At 33.4% G+C, this 27,747-nt stretch overlaps 1 protein-coding gene across 1 annotated transcript; it reads left to right on the forward strand.

Moving 5' to 3' along the window:
* Positions 1-3,143: 3,143 nt before the first annotated feature.
* LOC110724188 (twinkle homolog protein, chloroplastic/mitochondrial-like) lies at positions 3,144-27,747 on the forward strand. The gene is made up of 22 exons (XM_021903588.1): positions 3,144-3,249; positions 3,526-3,769; positions 4,215-4,339; positions 5,712-5,767; positions 5,865-5,922; positions 6,151-6,258; positions 7,356-7,439; positions 8,165-8,245; positions 8,559-8,624; positions 8,692-8,808; positions 11,687-11,734; positions 11,828-11,913; positions 11,995-12,055; positions 14,183-14,365; positions 16,550-16,681; positions 19,760-19,821; positions 22,763-22,846; positions 23,691-23,822; positions 25,205-25,301; positions 25,369-25,503; positions 25,598-25,665; positions 27,197-27,747. Exons 2-22 carry the CDS (start codon positions 3,535-3,537, stop codon positions 27,237-27,239), a joined length of 2,061 nt encoding a protein of 686 aa, XP_021759280.1. The 5' UTR covers positions 3,144-3,249; positions 3,526-3,534; the 3' UTR covers positions 27,240-27,747.

Consider the following 27,747-nt stretch of genomic DNA (forward strand, 5'->3'; position numbering starts at 1 on the left):
CCAAACATAAAAATCCCAAGCATCATCAATTGATAATGCTCTAAATTCACCATTATGCATGCATTCAACTTCATCCCTAGTTTGCTCATTCAAACCAAAATAACAAATCTCACAAGCCTCCCAAAGACTACAACAATCAAAATCCAAATATCCCACAAGTCTATTGAAATATTCACAAAAAGGCTCATTGTCATATTGAGGAAACGAGTTACTTGCCATTTTTTTTACAAAAACAAGCAAAAATTAAAAAAAAATAAAATAAAAAGAAAAGTATACACAAAGACCTAGACTCAAGCAATCAAAAACAATCAAGCATTGACACCGCTCCCCGGCAACGGCGCCATTTTGACGGGCGTTAGAACGGTCGCACATTCCACACTCAATCAAATAAATTTATAAATCCTAAAACTAACCCCTAAACAAGTCTAGTGGTAAGTTCGGAGTCGAACCACAAGGAACGGTAATGTTGGATTGTTCTCGATCTAATGCTTAAGCTACGCCGAAGTCGGTTTATGGATAGTGGACACTACAACTACACTAACACACATATAAAGATCAAGATATTACAAAGTCTACTAGGGGCAAAGATCCACTTTGAACAATTAACAAGTTAATGGGAATCGATTTGATAATCAATCATGCAAAGAAAGAATTAAAATGGGAATTAATTACCATCAAGAGCAATCTCTCAAATTCCTAGCCTAGATCCCTCATTGACTAGGTGCATAGAAGAAATTTACCCAAAATGCAATCAAATATATAAATTCTAATTCACAATCCCTTGTCAAACTAGAACTAACATGCAATTAAGTTTGCTATCTTGGGAGATCAATCCAATCTAAAACAAACAACATGCCATCATCAATTCAATCAATTTAATCACACAATTATCATCAAATTTATCTCAAATAACTCAATTAACCATAACAAGGCTTCACTCAACACCTAGTAGAAGGAAATCTACTCAAACATGATTAACAAAGCAATTAATAAAGCATAAAGAGAGAAGAGAGTAAGAAATGCTCATTGATATAAAATGGAGATCTTCAAATCATCAAATTCCTCCTTTGATTATCCAAAATCCATGAAAACCATTGTGCTCCTCACTTTCTCTCTCCAAAATTTGAGAGTTTCTCTCTCTAAAAATCTAAAACTAACCTAAAATCTATTCTAAACTGAAAAATCTTCTTTTTTTTCTTTAATGAGCAAAAAAAATCTATTTATACCCCTTACAAAATTACTTAGGAAGCTCCGCAAAAAGTCAGCTGAAACGGGAAAAGGTCCGACCGAACTCTGTGTAGGTTCGGTCGGACTCAGGGTAGGTTCGGCCGAACTCAGGGTAGGTTCGGTCGAACCTCCCTGATCCTTGTTTGGTCGAACTTTCCTGGTTCGACCCCTCCTGTAAACATGCTGAAAACTTGGTTGAAACTGCCTTGGAGGTTCGGTCGAACTTTTCAAAAGTTTGACCACACCTTGGTTCGACCGAACCTCTTAGAGGTTCGGCCACACCTCCTCTTGAACTTCCTCTTCTTGCTTCCTCTTCTTCCCTTTTGCTCCTCTTGTCTTTGTCCATGCCTCCATACTTGGCCAAGGGGCCTCCTACCGTGCTTAGGACCGTCATGGAACCTGCAAAAGATAGCAAAGATCACGAGAGCATGGGGATGATAAAATTATGCATAAAGATTATCAAAACAAGCGCAAATAAGCATACTTTTCATCCATAAAAGAAAAGGAAGCCATAAGAGGAGAAAAGAGGTAGAAAACCTAAGAAAAACAGGAGAAAAGAGACCAATACACTACCCCTAAGGGTAACATAAATGTCACTCATCAGGTACACTCTAGTTTATTTATGAAAGAAAATAAGTAAATACATATTTTTGAGGATATAATTGTCCAAATACTTTTCATGAATAGAAACTTCTACATATTAATGAGGATACATATGTAAATACATTTTTTGAGGATAAATTTGGCATCACACTATTTATATTTCATAAGAGTAGTTTTATAGTTTTTATAAGGCAGTAGGGATTTAAACATGGACGGAATATAATTAATAGGGTATAAACCTTTTTTAGCGCAAAACCGGGTCATAAACTTTCAAACTTTTAAGGGAAATTCTACATGGTATCCTCCAAGTTTTTATTTTTCTACGTGGAATACACACTTTTTTCCAACTCTCTCAAGTGACACTATGGTTTTGCAAAATTATATATAGTGTCCTTTTTTTGGGTTTATGGCTAACTTTTATAATTAAAATGGTTAACCTTAGGTTTTTTGGTTTAAAAATTAATTAAATTATATTTTAAAATTAAAAAAAAAAGATTTTTTTTTTAAAAAAACACCCCAAACCCACGACCACCCTCCCACCACCACGTCCACCCTCCCACCACCCCAACCCCCATACACCACCGGCGCCCATAATCCCTTTTTACCGCGCCGGCGCCGGCGGCCCCGTCCCCCATCTCCACTGGCGCCCAAACTCCCCCTCCCCCAGCGCAATTAAATCACCCTCAACCCCCTCCCGTGTTTCCACTAAACCTCCACCAACCCAGATCCCAAGAAATGGAGTAGTTGAAGGTAAGGGGGGTCGGAATTGGGAGGAAGAAGGGTAAGGGCGCCGGGATTGAGACGGAGAAGGAGTTTCGAGGGTGGAGGGATGGTTTTTCTGGGTTTTCGTGGGGGATGGAAAGGGGTTGGTGGTCCGATTCGTGGGGTAAGGAGGGGGTAGGGGACGCCGCGCTGGGGGAGGGGGAGTTTGGGCGCCAGTGGAGATGGGGGACGGGGCCGCCGGCGCCGGCGCGGTAAAAAGGGATTATGGGCGCCGGTGGTGTTTGGGGGTTGGGGTGGTGGGAGGGTGGTCGTGGGTTTGGGGTGTTTTTTTCTTAAAAAAAAATTCTTTTTTTTTTTTATATTTTTTTTTAATTTTAAAAGATAATTTAATTAATTTTTAAACCAAAAAATCTATGGTTAATTATTTTAATTATAAAAGTTAGCCATAAACCCAAAAAAAGGACACTATATATAATTTTGCAAAATCATAGTGTCAACTGAGAGAGTTGGAAAAAAGTGTGTCTTCTACGTAGAAAAATAAAAACTCGGAGGTCACAATGTAGAATTTCCCAGCTTTTAATAAAGAGTAATTCGGAATAGTGAACTCAGTTTTCTTTCTCTCAGTTTCATATTGAAGTGCACTCTACTGACGCGCGACTTGTGATATTTGTATCTTCCATTGAAGCAACTTCTGAGGTAAGAATGTAATGTGTTGGTTTCCTTTTGTAATTATCGTATATCAATTTCACAAACTAGCGTTTATCGTTCATTTAATTCTCAGTTTATTCAATTTAGGGTTCTTCTAAACTTAGACTTTTGAACTACTGTTTATAGTTACTAAACAAGAAAATTATGAGCTTAATTTGATATTTGAATCTATTAGGATGTAACTATGAAATTGGATGTTTTCTCTATAAATATATTAGCCTTATTTTAATAATTGAATGAAATTTGGTTGATAATGTGTTGCAGAAGCCTTTGATGAAACTGGGGCTTTTCTCTGTGGGTTCAGGGCGACTGCCCCTCCTACCCTGGCTCAGAGGCAGTTTGTTGCAGGCAATTGTTTTAAACCCTTCATTATTACGGCGAAACTTTAAAAATGGATTTTTTGTTCCGGTGCCAAGGGCGGCTGCCCCTCCTGCCCTGGCTCAGGGACGGGCCTGTACTTCGCTTAGAATTGCTGGGTTTTGTTATGCTTCTCATCCCACTATATCAGGTACTTGTACTTATATTGCTCAATAAAATCATGTTTTTAATTTTTATTATTGTTGTTTTTGTGCCCTTATTTAGTAAATTATTAGTTGATGAAGTTTGGTTGCACATTTTAGTCCCTGGAAGTACATTTAGTTCAAAGTTTACCAAGATATATGTGCGTGATAAATGACTGTTTTTGGTTGCTTGGTTCATTATTATCATGACTAAAAGTGAAAACCGTATTGTGTTACCGGGATTAGGTTGTGCATCGTGGTCTTTGGAGCAACATATAGTTTAATATTCATGAGAATGTAGTTCAAATATAGGTGCATAGTTATTGTGGATGCAAATATTATATATTTTGGTAATTTGGTTGCCAGTTTCTTGAATCTGTGACTTTAAAGCCATTCTGTAGTATGATTTTTCATTCATGGCATTAGCTGACTGGCCTGATTCTTTCCGTGCAGCACCTGTGGAAGGTTCGACCCCTAAATCTGCTAGACTGAGTAAACTGATGAAGAAATTAGACGAGCTTGGCATTGAAGGTCACGAGGCTAAGGGAGGCCAATATAACAGGTTGTTGTGCCCTATGGTAAGTTGGTAACTATTGAGTATTAGTTATTTGATTCTAATATTGAATTATTTTTCCCAGAAAAGTTATTTTTGACCTATGTTACTTAGACATGGATGAAGTGTTAGACATGAGCACATGTCCAAGGGTAAAAAATTGCTAGATTATAAAAAGTTATAGCGATGTCTAACTATGGAGTATCTGACACACATAAAGGAATGATGGGTCGGAGTAACATTGATTATGGCAAAGAGAAATAGATGGATATGATTTAATAGGATTGTCGTTAAGGAATGTCATCTATTAAGGGATTAATAGAAGAGATTGAATATGTATTTGAGAATGGTATGCTAAAATATCTAGTTATATGAATGAGGCTTTTAGGCCATAACATTAAGATTGCAAGCCAGTTTGTTGTACTAATATTTTTTTTATATCCGTGTTGTTCACCTTAGTGCGTGGAAGAGATGAATTAAAATGAATAATATTCCGAGGAGTCAGTATGTATTTATGCTTAATAATAATAACAATTACAGTAATGGATTTTTGGGCCATCATGTGAACTTCTAAATCATGCCCCTAGAGTAGACATCCAACATTGCCATGATTTTTCTACTTTATTTTATTTCTCTATTTTTTTCTTTTACTTGAAAGGTCTAATAATGGGTTGGTACTAGAAAGACATGGTTTTGATTCTTATTGTGTACAACCAATTACTCGAACATTTATGAACTTACGTCTTCAAGATGGTATCAAAATCTAAACTCTATGTGATGAGGGTGAGTGGTGAGTGAGGGCTGCAGTTACACAGTTAGGGCTGCAGTTACATAGTTACATAGTGGGCATTAAGCATCAATTCCATGGTGCCCCTATTCCCGTGTGTTTGGAACACTCTATTTTAATCTGGGTATCTAGTTAAGGGAATGTTTCTGAGTTCAGTTTTTTGTTGACAATCTTTCCCACAGAAAGGGAGAGTATATGTGCTTTCTTTTTTATTGTAAGAGTTAAAGAGCTACAAGAAAGCATATAGGAAGCTAATTATTTAACCTTAACAGCACAGTATCTCTGACTCAATGAAAGAGCAAAATGATGTATGTATGGCCATTTTCTGCTGTTTTGATGGTCTAATGTGGATAAAGACTTTGGTTTTCTTTGTAGAATGTTGAAAGAAAGAAGGTATTGTATGTAGTTGTATCTTAGTATTTAAGCAGGAATTGCAAAAAAAATTTCTTTCTCTTTGTATCACTAGATGCAAATGGTTGGGACTATCAAATGCTGATTCTTTTTAAGGCAATTAAATTGTTGCACCTCTACCTCGTTTTGTGTAGCATTGTGTGGTTATCAAATATTATATTGTAATTAATTTTTAATCATTAGTACTTTCCTCTTGCAGTGCAAAGGTGGTGATTCGGGTGAGCATTCCTTGTCATTACACATAAGTGAAGATGGGTATGCATCATTTTCGTCTAATAGTTGTGTCTCAATGTTCTTCAGAATTTTAGACGTATTCAATTATTTTATTTATTTATTTTTCTCATTTCTGCAGGAATTCTGCAGTGTGGCTTTGTTTCCGTGGAAAATGTGGGTGGCAGGGCAACACAATGGTAGAGCTTCTGTTCATTGTAGTTGGTTTTGGTTCTCTTCTTGTAACACTCTATTTCTTTTGAGGTTAAATGTTTATTTCATTATTGGTTTGTTACTGTTGCATCTATTATTCTTTTTTATTCGATATCCTAAACCTTGATTGCGTGTAAATGATTTCTGATCTATTTTGTCTTAATCGCTCATTATTTGATCTCAAGGGAGTAATCTATTTTGCATGTTTTACATAGGCTGCTGCCAATGCTCAGTCATCCTTTGGGAAGTTGAATAAAATTATGACATCTGGAAAAAGAGAATTAACCGAGAAGAGTCTTGGGCTAGAGCCACTTTGTAATGAGGTAGTTTTTTTTTCCCCTTATTAATATGCTTTACATATCTGCATAATATATGTATAAAAAAAGTGAAAAAAAATCAATCTATTTGATTGACTGCAGTAAGTTACACTCCCTTGAGTATCTTAGGGCAGTGTAACTTTTGTGATTTGGCATCTATCTAGTTGTTTGATTGTTTTTAAATTTGCATTGTATGTTTCTTAAAAGTTCAAAAGTGGAATTTTTTGATTATTTTTATTTCTTATAATTTAAAAATGGTCTCTAATCTTACTCATGGCTTCAGAGCTTTCCACAAAAACCTTCCATCTATTATAAGAGGTGATAGTTTACTTAAATTTATCTTATTACATCAATTAAAGATGCTTTAGTGTCTACTGCCAAGATTATTGCTGTTGGGATCTACACTTCACACGTTCCCGAAGCTCATGTAGTTTTAGATCAATCAAACATTTTGGCATCATCTGATATCGTGTCCTTGAAGGCATGAGGCATACAGACAAGGGCCATAGGATTTCTTCAGGAATTATGGCATGAGGCGCAGGAGCCAGGAGCCAGGAGGCAAATGAACATAGCATTTAATATCTACAAAATCACGTTGTCTTCTATGGTCATACTGACTTTTTAGGGAACAATAAATACAGACATATAATTATTTAAGAGTACTGATTAGTGAAAAAAATGTAAGAATAATGTGAAATCATAAACTAATCAACAGTATATTTGGTGCTTTATGTGAATCTAGTTATGGGTATATTTTTAACCCAGCATTGAGGAATTTTTCATGGTCTTGTTTGTCTCAATCAAGATAGCAAGAAATGGTGCAATAATTTGAATCAAAAAGACCAAAACCAAGCTCATCTAGTTACTACATTGATTGGACTAAAACATATTGAATCTGCTTTTTATCGTATACTATACTGAACATGAATGAAATTGTCAAGGCTAAATTAGTTAGAGATTACAATGCTTTGTTTTGATGACTGATTCAGGGAAAGAGAGCTTGTCCTCACTTTGGGACGTGGTGTAATCTGCCTTATCAGTGCTCTTTAAACCCTCAGTTACTTATGTGATTGGCTAATTATTATATGGTGCTTCTGTATCAGCTACTTGCTTATTTTGCGGAGAGAATGATAACTGCAGAAACATTGAGGAGAAATTATGTTATGCAGAAAACCTTTGGTAATCAGGTAATGTTTCATCCTTCATTAGTTGCTTAATATATATTTGAGACGAGTGACAAATAATTAGGTTTCCATAATCTCATCATGGTTATGCCAGTTTAAATTTAGTGTAATTTGATGCTAAGAAACTTTTTCCTGATTCCCATTGCAAATTTTTTTTATTGATTACTTTGTCCATAAAAGCTGGACTAATAATAATAAAATAATAATAATAATAAATATGTACTTCATTGGTTCTTATTTGATTGCAATGTTGGTGTTTTCATGCTGCCAATGTACATTTTATACTATTGAAATCTTTAGTTTTACTTTAATAAAGTTTATAAAAAGGTTAAAGGTAATATTTCAAAAGTATAAATTGAGATGAATTCTACAAGACCCCACCATGTCTATGATTTACGTAACATATAAATCACAAAATGCCGGTAAAAAAATTTCAACCTTGCAATAAAAAAGGATCAGAGGAAGTATCGAAAAACACACCTAATAGGATCAGAGGAAGTATCAAAAAGCACACCAAATATTTTTTTTATATTTATTATTATTTACATATATAGTTTATTTATTTATTTTTATTTTTTTTGCCCAATCTTTTTATAAACTATCCAATTTAATGTGAAGCATAATCTTTAACTTGTTTACAAATACACATGACATAATTGATTGTATAATTTATCTTTAATTTCTGGTGACAGTTGATACTCCCATCTCTTATGTTCTTCCTTTTTCAGATTGTTATTGCATTTACTTACAGGCGAAATGGAGTTCTAACAAGCTGCAAATATCGTGATGTCACTAAGAAATTTTGGCAGGTTTTATTGTCTATATACTTTTGTCTTATAATTTGTGTTACAATGTTCAAACTGACTTCGTATTATTATTACTATTGTGATGATTGGTGTGTGCTTCAGTCTTTTTAAAAAATTAAAAATTCTATTTCATTCTTAAGTGCACATTACATTAACATTTGTTATACTGCTTTGTAGAGGGAATTGATAAGATGATTTGCATTGTTGAGGCTATTGGAGATTTTTTAGCCTCCGACTCTTTTTATTGATGTATTGAGTCGAATTCATCATTTTTGATACTTAGGTTGTCGTATGTATATTTTCTTTTGATGTGCAGGAAGCTGATACTGAAAAGATTTTTTATGGGTTAGATGATATAAAAAATGCAAGTGATATCATCATTGTGAGTACTCTTTTAAACTTCCAATGATATTATGCAAATTTGTTCTATTCTAAATCTTTGTCCATAGGTCGAAGGAGAGATTGACAAGCTTGCAATGGAAGAAGCTGGCTTACACAATTGTGTGAGTGTGCCTGATGGTGCACCTCCTAAAGTTTCAGATAAAGGTGTTCCATCTCCGGATAAGGTTTGATCCTCACTGGCCCTCCTTGCTTTTGTCATTTCTATGTTACTTTTTTGGATGGCATAATGGTTTCAAGACGAAAAAAAGGTTATGGATATCATTCTCTCTGTCTTCCTGAAATTCAGACAAATATCTTCCAAAGTTGGAGTAGATTATTAAGTTTAGGAAATAGCGGCTTGTGAATCTAATTAATTATTGCTAGGATGTATTGAATATTGTTTTTACGGAGTACAAAACTAGGGTTGGTAACTAAACTATATTGACAGTTTATAAGTGTCGTGCATAGGTAGATTCTCTATATTGCCCTTATAGCTATGTATAGGCTAGTAATGGTAAGTATATGACAATACCCAAAACTTAACGATGCGGAAGCATCCAAGATTTTCTTGCTTGATTCATTCTTATAACTTTCTTAAAGTTTCATGAAAGTTCTCGAAGGTTCTTGGAAGTTTCTTTTAAGTTTAAAAGTCTGTATTTTGTTGGCAAGTTTCTACTGAAAGGGGCTTCCTTGTTTAAGCATTAGGATCTATATTTATTGTTTGGATTTAGTTTTATTTTTTTCGATGTTAGTTTATAATTCTATCTGTTTAGAAGTTTTTATAGAAATAGAGTAGGAAATGGTCTATGTTAGTTAAACGTTTGTTTTTGTTTTTAATGGCCCTGTTTTGTTATAAGTATAACCTGGTAGCTGGTTGATAAAGCTGATTGTATTAACTTGTTTGACTAGCTGGTTCTATTAGATGATTTGACTAGTTGGTGGTATATAGCTGATTGTGTAAAAGTGTTTGGTAAATAGTTGTTTATTGTTAGCTGTTCAGTGTATTTAATACTAAAAAAGCTAAGTGTTCAATAAGCTAATTTTAAAAAGCTCTTATAAAGGGTTTTTTCTAAATGTGCTTTTTGATGCCAAATTGCTCTTTTTATAAGCTATTTATCAAACACCAAAATTAGCTTTTTAAAATGGTCAAATCTCTAATGGTGTTCAATAAGCTAAAAGCTTTTGAAAAGGCTCTTTAACAAACAAGGCCAATATCCGATTTGTTTAGGAATCCTAAAGTGTTTAGGACTCTTCAAGTATGTTTTGTAGCCTATTTATAGGGATAAATGTTTGCTAATTAAGTGAAGTTTTGTTTGTTGATTATAATTTTCTTTTAAGCTTGTTCAAAGTTTTTTACGTATTTTCCAGATTTCTCATTGTTTTAGGTGAGTAAACCTAAATCAGAATCCTTAGTTTTGGCAAGTGAAATTTAATCTAAGCTCGGTTAACTAGTTTAGTGAGTGAAGCTAAACAAAATCAACCTAAAACCCCCACTAAATTGTGAACTAAGGTGAGTGAAGCCATAAATTTGATTTAGGGCCCTAAGGGGTTAACAAACAAGTTAAGCTCAAGAAACATATCACTTTAGCCTTTAGCCTATTGTTTCTTTTTTGAGTGAGAAGGAAGTATGGGTTTTCCTTTTTTTTTTTTTTTGTGAAATTTTTATTCATAAATGTGAAATCCATAACCTGAATAAGCTATAAGCCTATATGAATGGACCATACAAATCGTCTAATTGATGTAAAGGCTGAAAGGTGAATCAAAGATAACCATAGGAAAACTAGTCCATAGCCCAAATAAGCCCAATTAGGCTTTAATTAATTCTTCAATTCACCTTAAGCCCAAAAACTTAAGCAAAAAGGATAATATTAGTTGTGACTTGGAATCTTAGCGCATTGTGCTCGCTCATTTCCCGATCAAATGTTTTTTGGTAACTAAATCTCGCTATTTCTTCTAACAGTCAAACCTACGGTCATTTGGCACAATCTTCTCTCAAATCATTTTCACAAGATAGTTCACCATACCACATCATTGACAATTTCTAGGTCCATTAGAAGCCTCCAAGGGTCCTCTTTAATTTAGTAGCCTTCTTCGAAAACTAATATCTCTTATTTGTATATATTTACTGACTACTGTGTCTATTGTTTATATGTGTGTTTGAGATCCCATGTATGTATTCTTTTGTAATTTATATTTACTTTATATTGCTTATTGTATTTGTTGCTCAAACTAATGCATGTTATTACCTTTATTGTTACTAATTAAGACAACCATTTATGCTATGACGCCTGATAAAATAATCATGGGTAAATAGTTAGGTACTTTTAATTTGGTTGCCAGTTCAATTTGTTATATATTTTGTGTGTGTGTGTGTGTGGCGTTGCAAATTTCTGTTCTCCCTAAATGAATTGAGTAGAGGTCAATATGAATGAATTATGGCTGTTCGTCATGAATTATGGATGTATGTGTGTGTGGTGTTGCAAATTTCTGTTCTCCCTAAATGAATTGAGTAGAGGTCAATATGGATGAATTATGGCTGTTCGTCATGAATTATGGCTGTTCGTCAAGTTGAAACCTTCATCCCTAAATCAAATTGTCAGCACCATATGGAGTTTTATTTAATTTGGATCTACAATGGGCCATGACCTTGTCAATAAGTCCCTAAAGCTAGTACTTTCGGTTGTCTTTTTCGTTGTATCTAACAACCATTTGCAAGTTCCTTTAATAACTTGTTCATAGCTCCATATCTTTGTCTCTATCATGTTCCACCCAAAGCAAGTCAATTTTTAATTAACATCGTCATGTATATTCATGTATGTTTGAAAGATAGGTCAATATTTATGCTTATAAGTTTGATGTCAAATGAAGGCATGTCGCATGTGTTGGAACATGTTATAACACTATACATTGTTTTTGGGTGTCTTGCATTTAAATTTTTTTTTTTTTCTGTTTTGTTGGTTCTCTCAGTTATTCTGATTTCAACAGCAAGTATCATATTACATATATAGGGGAAGTTCTGGAGGGATTTTTCTAATACTATCTCATGCGTTTCTTTGAAGCTAGGACACAAAGTATCAGTATTTGTGGAATTGCAAGGAGTACTTTGAGAAGGTTGGTATCGCTATTCATCTTATACTTGTATTACTTTTATTGATAATTAGGAAGAGATGGACATAATAAATAGGTATCAATTGCATTCTGTAGGCATCTAGGATAATATTAGCAACTGATGGGGACCCCCCTGGCCAAGCACTGTCAGAGGAGCTTGCTCGCCGCTTTGGGAGGGAGAGGTATAATTCTCTGATATCCTATCTATTTCAGCCACATGCTTAGATTTGTACATGATTTGACATTTTCTTTATGCATTGCAGATGTTGGCGAGTTAAGTGGCCAAAGAAAAATGACTTTGATTACTACAAGGATGCAAATGAGGTGATGGTTTATTTTGCTTTCTGATAAGTTGTGTGGAACTGTGGATCACATATGTCAAGTTGTAGACATTGAAGTGTTCTTGTTGCACGGACTGAAATCTTGATTAGACATGCTTACTGGTTGTTGAATTTGCGTATATTATTTGCTGCTTGAACCATCTAACTGACCTATCTGCAAAAGAAAAAAAAAAGAATACAATGCAGGTATGGGAGGAGTATGGACGCACTTTAAAAAGAAGGCAGTAAAAAAATGTATATAAAAGGCTTATTATTAGAAATTAGACTTCATTAATTTTGCCACATATTCAAATTCATGGCGGTGATTGTGATTTCTAGCATGGCTTTTCAGAAACAGGAAATGTGTAAAAAAAATGCATATAGAATGCCCAAAGATGCTTGGCTGTCAATTTCCTAGGCTCATGCTTTTAAAAACTTAATGAAAGGTGCATTTAGGAACATCTCAAGAACTTGTGAAAAGTGTGGTAGCCCCTGACTGATGTCAATGGAAAATTAAGAATGAGTGTTAATGTAAAATTCCTCTAGATTCATTGCCAGTGGACTTGAATTTTCTCTCTAGAATTGCTTCAAGTCAAAAGAAACTTAAGTATTTATATCTAGGCATCATTGATTTAGTATCGTGGAGTTGAATCAAGACGATTCAGAATTTCAGATGCTTAGGCAATAAATTGAGATTTTTTTTTTTTTTTTTTTTTTTTTTTTTTTTTTTTTTTTTTTTTTGGGGGGGGGGGCAATTGCGATGATAAGGGTAATGGGTTATTTAGTGGATTTTTTTTGCTTTTCTCTTCATTTTTTATTTTTCTTTCTAAGACTTACAATTAATAAAAATATAATCAATTAGTCTATATGTTACAAATGGCCAATTAACCATATTGGATGTAAAAAAAAAAAAAACTTTATTTGTATTAAAGTTATCGTTGGGGGTGACATATTGGTATTAAAATTAGCAAGTGGTGACATATTGGTATATAAGTTAACAAGTAGCGACATATTGGTATAAACATTAGCAAATGGCAACATATTAGCATAATTGTTAGCGAGTGGCGACGTTTAATCCTTATTTCTTATCCGAATAAGTGCATATTATTGTATACATGATTATTCTTTAGTTTGGACATTAATCTATCATTTTCCTTTCTTTTTTTCACTTTTAAAATAAAAAAAGAGATAAATAAAATAGGAAATTAGAGAAAATATATTAATATATAAATAAGAATTAATAAAAATAAAATTGTAAGATCAAACTTTGTTGATACAGTTTGAGATTACATCCATCTTTCTTTTTTTTTTTTTTTTGGTATATTATATAGCTACTTTTGTGAATTGTGACATTATATCCTACTTCTTTCCTTTCATTTTGTGAGAATTTTGTTTGCTAATACAATTTTTTTGTTGTTATTTGTCAATAAGTTAAGTGGGCATGGAGGGGAAAAGTATTGGACATTAGATGAGTATTGGCAACAATGAAAGGACATTGAAAGATTAATAACTCAAAAAATAAAATAAAAATTAAGCATTAGTATAATAGACCAGTGCTCCGGAAAGGTAAAAAGGGTGAAATGTCGAAAATGGTTAACTTTTATACCAATTTGACGCAACCTGCTAACTTTTATACGAATTTGTCACCAGAGATAACTTTTGTACCAATGTGTCACTAATGTGCTAACTTTATACCAATGTGGTCAATTGGCCTATTACAAATCATTTTCTTTTCTTCTGAAATTTACGTCCAAATAAAACAATTTCAAAAATTTAAATATATTTGCTCTGTTACTTTATCCCTATTTATGGCAATCTCATTCCTTAAATTTCCTACGCAAAACCCAATTATTTTCCTCTTTTTTATATTGCTACAATTACAATAATTTACAAACAAAAATAAGGGGAGCACTATTACTTAATATTTGGTGTTGTCATATGGGAACTCAATTATCTACCTAGTTTCATGCATTGAGGATCTGTTCCCCTAAAATGATCCAGCTCACGAATTTTGACATCCCAAGGATATTTGTAATTTATCTAGATTTGAAATGTACCAACAGTCCTTCGCTTATCATTTCTTTATATCATTAAATGAAATTACTGACCTTTAATAACTTGTTGCTTATAGGTACTAATGTATTTGGGGCCAGAAAAACTCAAGGAAACAATCAACAATGCTGAGATATATCCGATTCAGGGATTGTTCTCTTTCAGAGACTACTTTCATGAAATTGATGCATATTATGATATGGCTCTTGGTGATGAACTTGGTGTTTCTACTGGTTGGAGGTGTTTGGATGAGTATTACAATGTAAGCATTTAAAATGAATATTTATGCCATAGCTATTGAAAAGAAAATGAACTAATGCGTAAGGATTAACGTATATCTTGTGCCTCTCCTTCCTCTCATAAAGGTTTAATGAGGCAGAAACATCCTATTTTCATGTTTCAATGTGTTCCTTTTTTTCACCCCCTTCTTATTTTAGGCTAAATAATACATTCTTTTTGTTTACTAATTTTACATGCATAAATTATACAGTTCCTTGCACTATAGCTTGTGGCTCTGCTTTCATCTACATTAGAAGCTTTTTTGGCTGAGTTGTAAAGACCAAATCATCACATTATTTCTATTTGTGCTCAATAAGATAGAATTAGTGGGGTTTCAAAAGGGTAAGAAAAAGGATGGAGTTGAGAAAAGGGTCACTCTCTCGTCGTTCTTGAGAGCAGATGTCAGGATTGAACAAGAAGAGTTGCCATGATTTTACAATTTTCAATATGGGATTAAAAAGGGAAAGTAGTTCTTAGTGTAGGATTTGTCTTTTATGCCAGGTAAAACTTCCTTTGTTTTTTTCCCCTCCGGTGAGTGATGCACTAACACTTTTCACGCATGTCGGGGCATATGTTTGACCCTTAATAACTTTAATTGCGTATTAGTTAAAAAAATTTGTAAAATTTACATTGTGTCCATTCCAACTATATATATACGACAACATTAAGTTATTATTTAGAGTAAAAAAATTATGTCAAAGCTTATGTGTGAATAGTGCTAAAAGTCAATATGTTTCACTTAAAAAACGGAGGGAGTATCCAAAGTAATGTTGTGATTTTTTGAAATTTGGAAATAACCATGATGATGTTGTTTTGGAGCTATCTAAAATGACATGGATTATATAGAGCAATGACTTTGTTAATACCTCATGTTTATCTTTAGTCATTTACTTATTCTCAAGATTATGTGGACTACTCTATGCATCAGGGTTATCTTAGATTATTCCCCAAAAATATTAGAGGGAATTTTTTATATTCAGTATTGCAAGCCAAATATAATAGAATGATTTTATTGAATAAAATGATGTATTAAACATTTAGTTACACTAGTCTCTTGAAAACTGGTTGCATGGGCTGTTAGAATTATCCCCCGTCCTTTATAGTGTCAAAACTCTAGCTTTTACAGCATTCTCAAAGCTTATTGGAAGTAAGATTGTTAGTTTACTTAATTTTATTCATATTTAGTTTGTTTTTTAATTAAGCAATCTAAATGGAGACTTTTTTTTATGTAAATTATATATTGGTTATAAACTAGAAAGCATAACAACAACAACAACAAAACCAAAGCCTTAGTCCCAAAATAATTCGGGGTCGGCTAATATGGATTGTCATAAGGAATCGTACGACATAAAGAAAAGGACATAACAAGATAATCAATTGAAACAGTTTGAGAAAGTACATATATAATCATAACACGTCGTTGACACGAATTTTCTCCTTCCACACCGCCCTATCCAATACCCCGTATTTTTCTCAATCCCAAAGCACTCATATCACTCTTAATCACCCTCTTCCAAGTTTTCTTAGGTCTTACCCTTCCTTTTGTGTTCCCAAGACTATGTAACTCTTCAGGCCTCCTCACTGGAGCCTCACTTTGTCTCCTTCTTACATGGCCAAACCATCTTAAGCGATTCTCCCTTATCTTGTACTCAATCGATGTAACCTCTACTTTCTAGTTTCATCTCCTTCACATTCATTGCCATGTGCATAAGATGAATGTGGCGAAGATGAAACTAGAAAGCATAATGGATACTAATATTTTTTCTTCAAGTTTGACTACAATTTCTCTGGGGAAACTTATACAGTGGTTCTAGATAGAGCTTAAGATACATATATCTTTTGCAGAGGGTATAGTGAATTTAGAAGTCTTCTTCAATTTAAGGATTTTTAACATGAAACTTGGCAAGTGAGTTGTTTATAATCATTTAGCAAGTAAAATTTGTTGTATGGAGTATTTTACTTTGTTAAACAGAAAAGGGGAATCTTAATCGTCTGCAGGTTGAAGTTTGCTGTCTTGCTTCGTAATTCTTATTTCTAGGCACACTTGCTTCTTCTTCAAGCATTCCAAATTGCAGTCGGTTATTTGATTACAATTTTTTTGATAGTGTTTTGGCTTTCATATCTATAGATTGTTTTGTTGACTGTCATGGTGATCTGATTTTGACAGGTTGTACCTGGTGAATTGACTATAGTTACTGGCGTTCCTAATTCGGGAAAAAGTGAATGGATTGATGCTTTGTTATGCAACCTTAATGAAAGTGTTGGCTGGAAATTTGCTCTTTGCTCAATGGAGAACAAGGTATGGCCATACTTAAATTAATATCATGCTTGAATCTCAGTAACCGAGAACAATTCCGGTAACAGTAATAAATGTTAGGAGGATGAGTTGATGAATTAAACTGTATAATTGGCTATCTTTGCCCTCAAGAAATTATTTCATTCAAACATTGTTCCTTGATTGCATGTTTTAATCCATGTAAAGACTTCTTTATTTCACTGAAGATTAATATAGTACAGTATGATGCAGAAGTTAAATGGACGAAGAGTAGCCAGTAATATTGTAGCCCATAACATTCTTTCTTAGTGCATATGCTTCTGAACATTAAAGCAACATATGACACTATACTTTTGGGCTTCCTAGCAAGGCTGCTGAAGTTTGCTTTAAAATTTAAGCACCCATTTGACCTTGTACTTTAAAATATTGTGTGGTGAATTGAATAGTTTGTCACTAGATATCTTTAATATAAGTGTGATCAATGACTTTGGAAATTCCTTTTTTTTTTTTTTTTTTTTTTTTTTACTATATTTTACAATCATATAAGTAGTAATTCAAAATCATAAGAATTTCATATCTAATTGCTTTTTTTTGGCATTTGATTTCAAAAAAAATGGCTTCATTCAATGGTGTTACTTATGTTATATGCATATAAATGAAATGGTAGAATTACTACCAAATCAGCAAGAAAGGCCATAAGCTATTTTAAGCTGTCCTTTTTTTTTTTTGTTAAAAATTTTATGCACCCTTTATCCTAGACTAGTTATAATAATTATCATAACACATCATTGTTATTTTGGTATTAATTGTTATTTTACTGAAAAATTATTGTGAAAATAGATTGTGGTATATTATTTTATTAAAAAGTTAGATGTAATGGGAAGTGGTGGGCTATTTTTTAATTGAATGTGTAGCACCCTAATAATTCAATTAGTTAAAAAAACCCTTTCCACCAAAAATACTTAAGAGAACTACTGGGTTATTACTGCTACCTTATAATGCCTAAGGTATTTACCAAAGTTACGTAGTGGAATAACTAACTTAATCTAAATAAAAATCCAAAATCAATTCAATCAACTTTATTTCAAGTTGGAGCCTCTATGTCGTAAATCGAACCAAGTAACAATCATAATTCCCCACACCCAAATATAGTTACAATCCATAATCCGTATGAATGAACTCCAATATAAATAGTTTATGAAGAGATACATAGAATATAAAAATTGATGCAGGAATCAACGAAAAAAACTTTTTTTAATCAATCTTTCTTGACTATTTATGTACACTTACAAATAAACATGTTTCACTATTTTTTGTTTATAAAAAAACCATCATATGAAAAAGCCACTTGACATCACTACAATATTCTATTACGTGACTCACTATAACAACCTTACTTGCTTTGGACTACGCATGGAACGAGTGTCCTCTCCTAATGTTCTTGAAGAGACCTAGTTTGAGAGCTATCCAAATTAGTAATAAAATAAACCTATGGCACAATGTGGTGAAATTTTAGCATATACAAATGATATCACAGTGCTTATAGAAAAGGCATGGTTATAAAAAAAAATCCATGAACATCCCTTTATGCTATACTCTTAAGCGTGTATTTTCCAAGATTTTTAACACATATCCTCTTATATTTTACGCGATTTACTAATTTAAGTAGGTGATAATGACTGACATACACCATCCAACATTTTAGTTCACATTCACAATCACTTTCATATTAATTTTGAATAATTATAGATCAATAAATAGCCTAAAACTTGGTGCATAGTAGCAAAAAATGATCCTTTCCTTGACTACTAGCATGTGCATAAATGCATTGACTGCCCAAACGTTACATGATTGAGATAAATAATGAGACATGATAAGTCACTTTATCTTTACTCGCTGATTATGAACTTTATAAATGATTATTCGTAGCTAAACATATTTAATACTTAAATTGTACAAAAAGATTCTCTCTAAAAAAAATATTCTTGCATAGATTGATGACATAACAAGAGAGGCAACCATCAACTATAAAGAAATGGGTAATGTGCCATTGGCTGCCCTTGCAGATCTAATTATATCCTTTTTTAATGAAGCAGAATTTTTCTTCTTCCTCCACCCTCCAAATCTCTAACCTTCTAAAGAGAAGGGAAAAAGGCCTTGAATCTTATTTTACTAAATTTAAGCCTTATCTCTCCACCCATATTTTCAAGTTTTCAACTCCAATTTTCTACCGTTGAGCCCACAACTCCACCAATATGGAAACCCACTTTTCCGACCCAATATTTTACAGCTAACTCACTTCTTGCATGCCTGCCCAACACATCCTTCCATTGCAACATCGAAAAGTTAGACCCAATCCCCAAGAAGACCAACTCCTCTTAAACCATATATCTACCTTTTGGTAACTTTAAGGATTATCCCTTCTTAGCTACGCTGTCTGAAGAGGTGGAAAGATTCACCAGTGATGAGCTTAATTTAGCGCTGGTAAGGGGCATTATGGATAGTATAATAGTATTTTGTTAGTAGCATCAAATTTTGTGGAAGTGAATTGAAATCTCATTAATTAGTTTCGGTGACAGCTTTAGGGAAAAGATACAAATGTACAAGATGAATTCCCGTGCTGTGAATGTAAGGTTTAACCTTGTGCAAATACTCATAATACTAGCTAGCCAACACCATGAAACCACCGCTTTTTCTTCATGTGCTCCTTTTCATGGATTGTTGATGCTACATTTTTACGTATTGGCTACATTCTTACGCATTGGCTACAAGTTGAATGCTATGCTAATATTGATCTATAAATTTTAAAATACTTAAACAGTTAAACTCTATGATCATCTTACATTCATAGGGAATTTTCTTTTAGGATATAGGAGTGTCCTTTTTGTACTCATTTAGGGCTTTTTATATGGTTAATTTTCGATAATGTTAAGTTTGGTTATCAAGCGACATTTACTAATCAATTTCTAATTTTGTTGTTTGACCTTTTAGCTTTGATTGAAACTTTTTATTGACAAGGTTTGCTTTGTTTAGAAATTGATTTATATGATCGTAATCTTTGTATGTATATTATGTACTAATGTTTGATTGGTTTTGATTCAGGTCCGGGAACACGCAAGAAAACTTTTGGAGAAGCACATAAAGAAACCATTTTTTGATGTTCGGTAATTTTCAACTAATTTTGTTCTTAATCTTTTAGTACCTTTTTGGCTAGTCCTTCAATTTAGTTTCAAGGTTTATGGAGGATATAATATATGGATGCATGTTGTTAAAAGTCTAATTTGTATAGATGCTATTGTTAGGTGACTGGACTAGTGGAGTTGATAAGATGTTTGATGCTTGGACAGTTGGACATAAAACTTAACCTAAGTCATACCCTGTCAGCATGAACTAACCAACTTCCTGATTGGAGATATGGGTTGGACTCACTAGGGGATACTACCAAATAAAAAATATGTGTTGGTGTGATATGAATATTGAGGCATCAAATTTTAGATAAGGAGAATGAAAACATGGGGGCTGTGGAAGTCTAAGTGATGCGAACCCATCATATATTTGCTGGATCTTGATTCTCTTGCATGCATAATGTTTTACATCACATAACTTTACTAACCTTAAAATCAACATCACTCCTTTAAAAGTTATCTTATATAAATATTGAGTTTTTATAACTAATAATAAATCTTTTTTTTTTTTTTTTTCCTAAATAAAAACAATATATCCCTTATCACATGCCTTACCTCCATTATTTTATTATTTCTTTTATGGCAACATTTCACCATATTTTATTTTTTCTTTTGTTGGTAACTTTTTACCATATTTTATTTTTTCTTTTGTTGGTAACTTTTTACCATATTTTATTTTTTCTTTTGTTGGTAACTTTTTACCATATTTTATTATTTTTCATTCCACAATCCCCACCCAAATTATTTTATTCCCTTTGTTCCTTTAAGTTCTCACCTTTTGGCACGTTTGCTTATGAGCATATACAATTATTAATATCTCTAGTTACTTTTTAGAAAAGTTTATAAAAGTGCTTATTGAGACAAATCAAACACAACCCCCCCCCCCCACTTGCTTCAAAAAAAAAAAACAAAAAAAAAACAAAAAAACCCGCTTGATTATTTTTATTTTTTATTTTATTACGGGAAAGAATATAGAAGTTTTTTTTTATTTATGTTATGCTAGATTTAAATGTGAAGAACTTAAAGGGATGGAGGGAGTAACATTTCTCTCTCTCATGGTCCCTACTTTAATTATTTTTGGGAAATTATCAATGTTAGCCATGTACTTTTGCTCATTCTCAATGGTATCAAAATATTTGGCAAATTCTCCCAAATAGCATTACTTTTTATAAATTTCCCTAACATAACAATTTTATACAATTGGCAAATAATTATCTTTTTTAAACAATAATTTTAAAATGATTTTTTTTAAAAAAAAGTATAGGGTGTCAGAGCACTCACTCACCCCCATGCCGTAGGCTAGCCATCGGAACGCACCCCATCCCTTGCTGAAACCCCACGCGGCACCGGAACCCTAAAAACTCTTCCCCTTTATGAACCAAGGTAATCGTAATTGCTGCATACCAATTTGTTTGGGTCAGGTTCTGCCATTGTTGGTGATGCTAAATCACCCTAACATCATGCAATTGAGACACTCTGGTTTGCAAGTATTGGAGAAAGAATCTATTCTATATTACCATGATTTGAGTTTTGTAGCTCGGGTTTCGGTGTTTTGATTTTTTATTTTATTGTTGTGTGTTGTTTGTCTTCGCTGCCTTTGATACGGAGTAGGGTTTAAGGAGAGGGGAAAGGCTTTTTAGGGTTCCGGTGCTGCGTGGGGTTCCGGCGAGGGGTGGGGTGTGTTTGCGGGGTTTAGGCGAGTTGGGTGTTGTAATTTGGGGGGGGGGTGAAGAGGTGGGTTCAGTGGTAGCTGCCGGGAGTGCTTTGACGCTCTGTACTTTTTAATTATTGTGTAATTAAGATTATTAGTTGCTAATTGTAAAAATATTGTCATATTAGGAAAATTTATAAAGAGTAATGCTAGTTGGGAGAATTTGCCAAATATTTTGTTGCCATTTTGAATTTCCCATTATATTTTACGGAGAAAAACTCTCATATTCTCGGTTTGCCATGGTCCCCATGTCCTTTTACTAGATTAAATCTTCTCTTGCTCCACCTAATACTAATACAAGTAAATACTCATAAAAATTGCGTTTAATTGAAAGTGATGCATTTATTTTGGAATTGGGAGAGTATATTTTGATTGGTTTACCGTGTCCATGTCTTTAAATTTTGAAACAAGAATTTTCGTGTCCAATCCTCAAATCCATGACTTAATCCTTAGATAATATGTTTAAGGTGTTTATGCTTATGGTGTGATAATATTTTATGCCAAATTTTATTGAAGATATAACCTTTGACCAGCATTTCAATCTCCTTTGCGATTTTCACATATAAAATTAGACAACACTAAAGTGAATTTGACTATTATAAACATATTCCGTGTTAAAGCGTTTCTATTTGATATTTGCGTTTTTCCTTTCTTGAATTAAGGCAAGTTTACTCTACTATCCTAACCCCCTTACCCTTCAATATGTACACCTTTCTAGATACTTTGTCTTAATTTTTCTCCTTTTTCTTATACTCACCCACCTTTTTATTGTCTCTTTCTTAATCCACTTTTTTTTTTTTTTTTTACTTCCACTAAATTCTTCTGGAAACAAGTTCCACTATAAATGGGTACATTAAAAGGAAATGGAGGGAGTAACTATACTATAGAATTACCTTTAGTGGTGTATTGATATTTGTAATTCACATTTGATATTGCATTGCTGTTGTTAAGCTACATATATTTTGGATGAAAGAAGTTAGAGAAAACGATGTATATATGGAATCATTAGTAATTCTTTTAAGTACTTAAATTTTGGATTTTTGGGTCAAAAGGATTGCTAATTTGGCATATTTTTAGTCGGTAGGAGTACTAAATATTGTTCTTTATATTGCTAGATCACTCAAGCCTCTTAGGCTCTTAGTGTGTCTAATGAGAATATTATGTTTAATCAAGTCAGGAAAAAGTAATGCACTCTTCTATTAAGTGCAGGTATGCTGAATCTTTTGAGCGCATGAGTAGAGAGGACTTAGAGCAAGGAAAGAAATGGCTAGATAATACATTCCAACTTATACGGTATGGTTTCAATATTTTTCTCCATAAAATCAGGTTTGACTTGGTAATGTTTCAACTTCCTTTGCTTTCCATATTTCATGTTCTTTCAATTAGTTTTGTTATTTCATACTACATTCTTAAACCTATGCAATCCATTGTAAACTGTTTGCCTGTTTCGTTTCTTTTACCTAATTCTAAACTACTGTTTATTATATTAGAATTGAAAAGAGTTCAATAGTCTATCAGTATTTAGGTGTTAGCTGTTAGGATGCCTTGAATATGATGCTTTGAGTACCCAGATGGACTGTCAAAACTTTTTAAATTATACATTTGGACGTGAGAGGATCCTGCAGACCATGTAGGTTTCTTGGTGCGGTTTAGTTTGGGTTAGTTGCTATCTTTCCTTTTCTTCTCCTCTTCTTTGCTAAAAACTGGCAAAGTCTTGAGTGATTTGTGCCGCTGTGGTGTGGTTTCATGAAATAAACTTGTGGAACATAAGATATTATAATATGAGTTTTACATTAAGGGTGGTTTTTTTTTTTAATTTTTTTTTTATTTTTTTTTATATGTATATATAAATTTGGTTTGGCATCCAGTAGTTTTGAATTTGGAGAAGTGTTCTGAAGTTCACCTTGAATTTTGTTCTTTATCATAAAGGAGAGGGAATCTTTTAAGGGATTTTTTTCCCACACACCAATAATTTTTTTTACGGTTTAGAACTTTATAAAATTTCAGGATGTCAGAGGCATTAGATTAATTTCTTTCTTATCTGTTTAGATAATTCCTTATGTGGTAATGTTATGGAGATATTTGCAGAATTGCAGCTTCCAGTTGATATCTTGCTAACCGATTGATTGTAATTCAGGTGTGAGAATGATAGCCTTCCCAACATCAAATGGGTTCTTGATCTAGCAAAAGCTGCAGTTTTGAGGCATGGTGTGCGTGGCCTTGTCATTGATCCGTATAACGAGCTTGACCATCAACGTCTTAGCAGCATGTGCGGTGCTTATAATTTTGCATATAAATAATTTTATCTTGCAGAGTGTGTGTGTGTGTGTGTTTTTCCCTGCATCTCTTAATGTGGAACTGCTTTAAGCTTGCTTAGAAGATGGAGATATAGCATAGGAATGAGTTTTTTTTATGGGTCGGGTAAAGAAGTGTACTTGTGGGAAGCTGTGCAGCTCCTTGTCTACAATAATTTAAGCATGGGTACCTGGATGTCCAAAACCATGTCTTTTTTTTAGTTTGGAAGGCAGCTAGAATATCGCTTGAAAAAATGAGTTCAGTAGGAGCAAACCTTTGTCCAGAGAAAGAGGTACAATCTGACCAAGAAGAGAAAGAGGTACGATCTGGTTGGGGTTCTAGAACTTTTCTCTAACGGATAACCAAATATTTTGTTGCTCACCTTATTTATACATGAATATATTGAGCTTTGGCTTCCTGGAAATTTTAGAGGGTATTTATGGGACTACGTCGCATACAAAATACAATTGTTGGCCATTGGCCAATGTTTGCTTGTTGAGTAGTTAGTGGGAGGCAAGCCATTTGGGCTAAATCTAGGTTTACAGTTTACTACAAGCAGTCCTACTCCCATTAGGAAAGTAATAAGATCCCAGCAAAATTAAATTACAGGGTATGAATGCCCTATTTAAGCTGACACTTTCTCAAGGACAGCACATATTAGAAAAATCCAGCAACAAGTCTTTTGCTTGGACCATTAGCATAATTGCAAGCCTAGCAATCTTGAATTATAAGTATAATTGCAAACCTAGCAATGTCATTATGGAAACCTTTTAAGTTTGCTCCAATTCTTATTCTTACCACAAAATATTGGAATCTTTGGAGAATTTCCTCATAGTCTGGAGATGAATCATAGAAATTAAAATGAGTTAAAAATAAATAATAGTATCAATTGATGCCTCAAATGGATAATCAAGGAGAAAAACATTGGTTGTACCACAGAAGAATAATTGAGCTTTTTGGTTGATGTTCATGTAGGCGTAGGCCCAATGGTTCTGAACAACACATCTCTAACCCCCTATGTAATCTAAGGAGAGATATGTGGCTCACAAATTCAAACATGGGAGTAGGGGCTGGGTTCATTGTTATAGTTTGATCCTTATTGGACCATGTATATTAGTAGATTATCGCACTGACCTTGTTTTTTTCTAGGCTGCTTTATTTTCATCTCAAAGTGATGGTTGAGGTCTAGGTGGTTATTGTTGACTTCTTGTTGCCACTAGGATTGTATTATTCTTATTATATTCCAAATTTTCCATGTGAAAGTGGATCTTTATTATACATGATTGATCTTTATATATTTCTGTTGGACTCAATCCCATTCTTGAAGTTTATGGCTCTGAACGATATATGCAACAGGACAGAAACAGAGTACGTTAGCCAGATGCTCACAATGGTCAAGCGATTTGCTCAACATCACTCTTGCCATGTTTGGTTTGTTGCTCATCCTAGACAGGTGAGCTGAGTGAAGTCATTGTCCTTTTCCCTTCCAGATTCCATTCTGATTACTTTCACTCAAACAGCTGCACAACTGGATTGGGAATGCTCCTAATCTTTATGACATCAGTGGTAGTGCACATTTCATCAACAAATGTGATAATGGAATTGTAGTACATCGGAACAGGGATCCAGAGGCTGGCCCTATTGATAGAGTACAGGTTATGAATTCTGTCCACAGTTTTAAATCTATATACACTCTCTCTTTGAACCCATTTTCCACTAAAGTACTGACTTCTGTTTCATTTTTCTCAGATCTGTGTAAGGAAGGTGCGGAATAAGGTTGCTGGCACAATAGGTGATACCTACTTGACCTATAAAAGGTACTTACTGTTGCCGTTTATATGTAACCTAAAAATAAGCAATCTTAGGCGTATATTCATCAGATTATCAATCTGATGGTGTGAAAACAACCCAGAAAATAAGAAGGGCCTTTGTATGTTTTCTGAAAATTTAATGTAAAGTTAGTCAAATTTAAATACATTTCTTACGTACATTAAACTATGGAGTTGTTAAAACATGAAAATTTAAATTACATAGTCTAAAATTATAATCAAATTTGTAAATTTAAACCTGTGACATAAAGATTATATAGTAACTAAAAGTTCTATAATATAATCAAATTTTGAACATAAAAGCTAACATGGGCATTTCCACTCATTTTCTTCCTCAATGTGCAACGTTCTTTCTCATAGCCATTATGTTGTGCATTTTTTGGCATTTTCATAATCATTTCCACTATGCATCTCTCTCTTCTCTAAATTGTATTGCAATTATTCTAGTCAAAGGTTTTATTTATTATTGGAAGATTTTTATTCTAGTCAAAGGTTTTATTTATTGTTAGAAGATTCTTAGTTTAGGTAACTAAAAGTTCTAGAATATAAACAAATTTTGAACATAAAAGCTAACATGGGCATTTCCACTCATTTTATTCCTCAATGTGCAACGTTCTTTCTCATGGTCATTATGTTGTGCATTTTTTTGGCATTTTCATAATCATTTCCACTATGCATCTCTCCTCTAAATTGTATCGCAATTATTCTAGTCAAAGGTTTTATTTATTGTTGGATGATTATTATTCTAGTCAAAGGTTTTATTTATTGTTAGAAGATTCTTAGTTTAGGTAAAATGAGTCAATTTCATAGTTTTGTTTGGAAACTCAAGTTATTATGTTGAGTATTTTTTAAAAAGTTTTGGTTAAGCTTTTAGGGGCAATTTAGGTACTTCAAAATTGGACACCAACATTTCTCACCCCCCCCCCCCTTCCCACCCCTTGGCTAATATAATAAAGATAAAGCTCATTGAGGCATAGGATAACATACAAATTTTGGGATATGGTATTACTGTTAGTGTGAGGAATATAGTTGTAGGCGTGATACTGTAACATAGTAAACGGTTGAAATTAAATTAATGGCGTTTAAACATTAAAGTGATAAGAGGTGCTAGTTGTAATATGAAATTGTTGAAATGGATTAGTTCGAGTAATGAGGATAGCTGCATGCAAGCCTTGTCAACTTAATCGGATTCCTTGTATTGAGATTTTGGTAGAAAAAAAATCGGACAGTCTCAAAGGGCTCAAGTGAATGTTAAAGGGATGAAGCATTGTGCTTCTAAGTTTATCTTTGATATGTAATCTGTCAAAGGTTCCAGCTTTTAATTCTACAATAAATTTGACAAGGAGTCTCTAGATTTCTAGTCTAGCTCACAAGTAATAGGCAGAAGTGTGATCCACCATCTTATGGCAGCGGTGAGGACAGAGAAGAGCTTTTGAAAATTAAAATCATTCTGATCGCCCCTCCAAATTAGATTTAAAATTTGCAAGATATTCAAAGCTAACAAAAGTTCTTTGTGCAGGATAACTGGTGAATTTGTGGAGCCGTCTGAGCCAACATTCTAATTTCACACGCTCCAACATGACGATGGCAATGACTTATGATCAGATGAACCAATCGCCTAGTGGAGTTTATTGATTCTTCAAGGCCCTTCTGCAATTTCCAAGTTGGGGGAAAATATTGGAGGTATATACTCAAGATAGACGTGTTTTTTGATAAATGTTTCTTTCTAATTTGACTGGAAGTTTGCATTGGTATGGAGGAAGAAACGTAGTTCATTCATATGGTCTAGAAATAGCAGCAGGAAAAGAAGTATTTGTTTTTATGAAGGCTATAAAGCTTCAATTGCTACAGTATTACATTGTTTGTATTCTAATTTCAACCGTAATTTTGTAGTAAAATTCTATTGTTAATTGTATTGTATGATTAAGTAAAACTCTATTGTTATTTGTAAGGTTAATTGTATATATACTAACTTTGACCATAATTGTTTTCTATGGTATATGGTGAATTAAGCTTTAATTAGTGGTATATGGTGAAATTTCCGTTTAGTCAATTAATATTATATACTCC

This window comes from Chenopodium quinoa, unplaced genomic scaffold (genome assembly GCF_001683475.1).
Source record: "Chenopodium quinoa cultivar QQ74 unplaced genomic scaffold, ASM168347v1, whole genome shotgun sequence".
Taxonomy (NCBI): domain Eukaryota; kingdom Viridiplantae; phylum Streptophyta; class Magnoliopsida; order Caryophyllales; family Amaranthaceae; genus Chenopodium; species Chenopodium quinoa.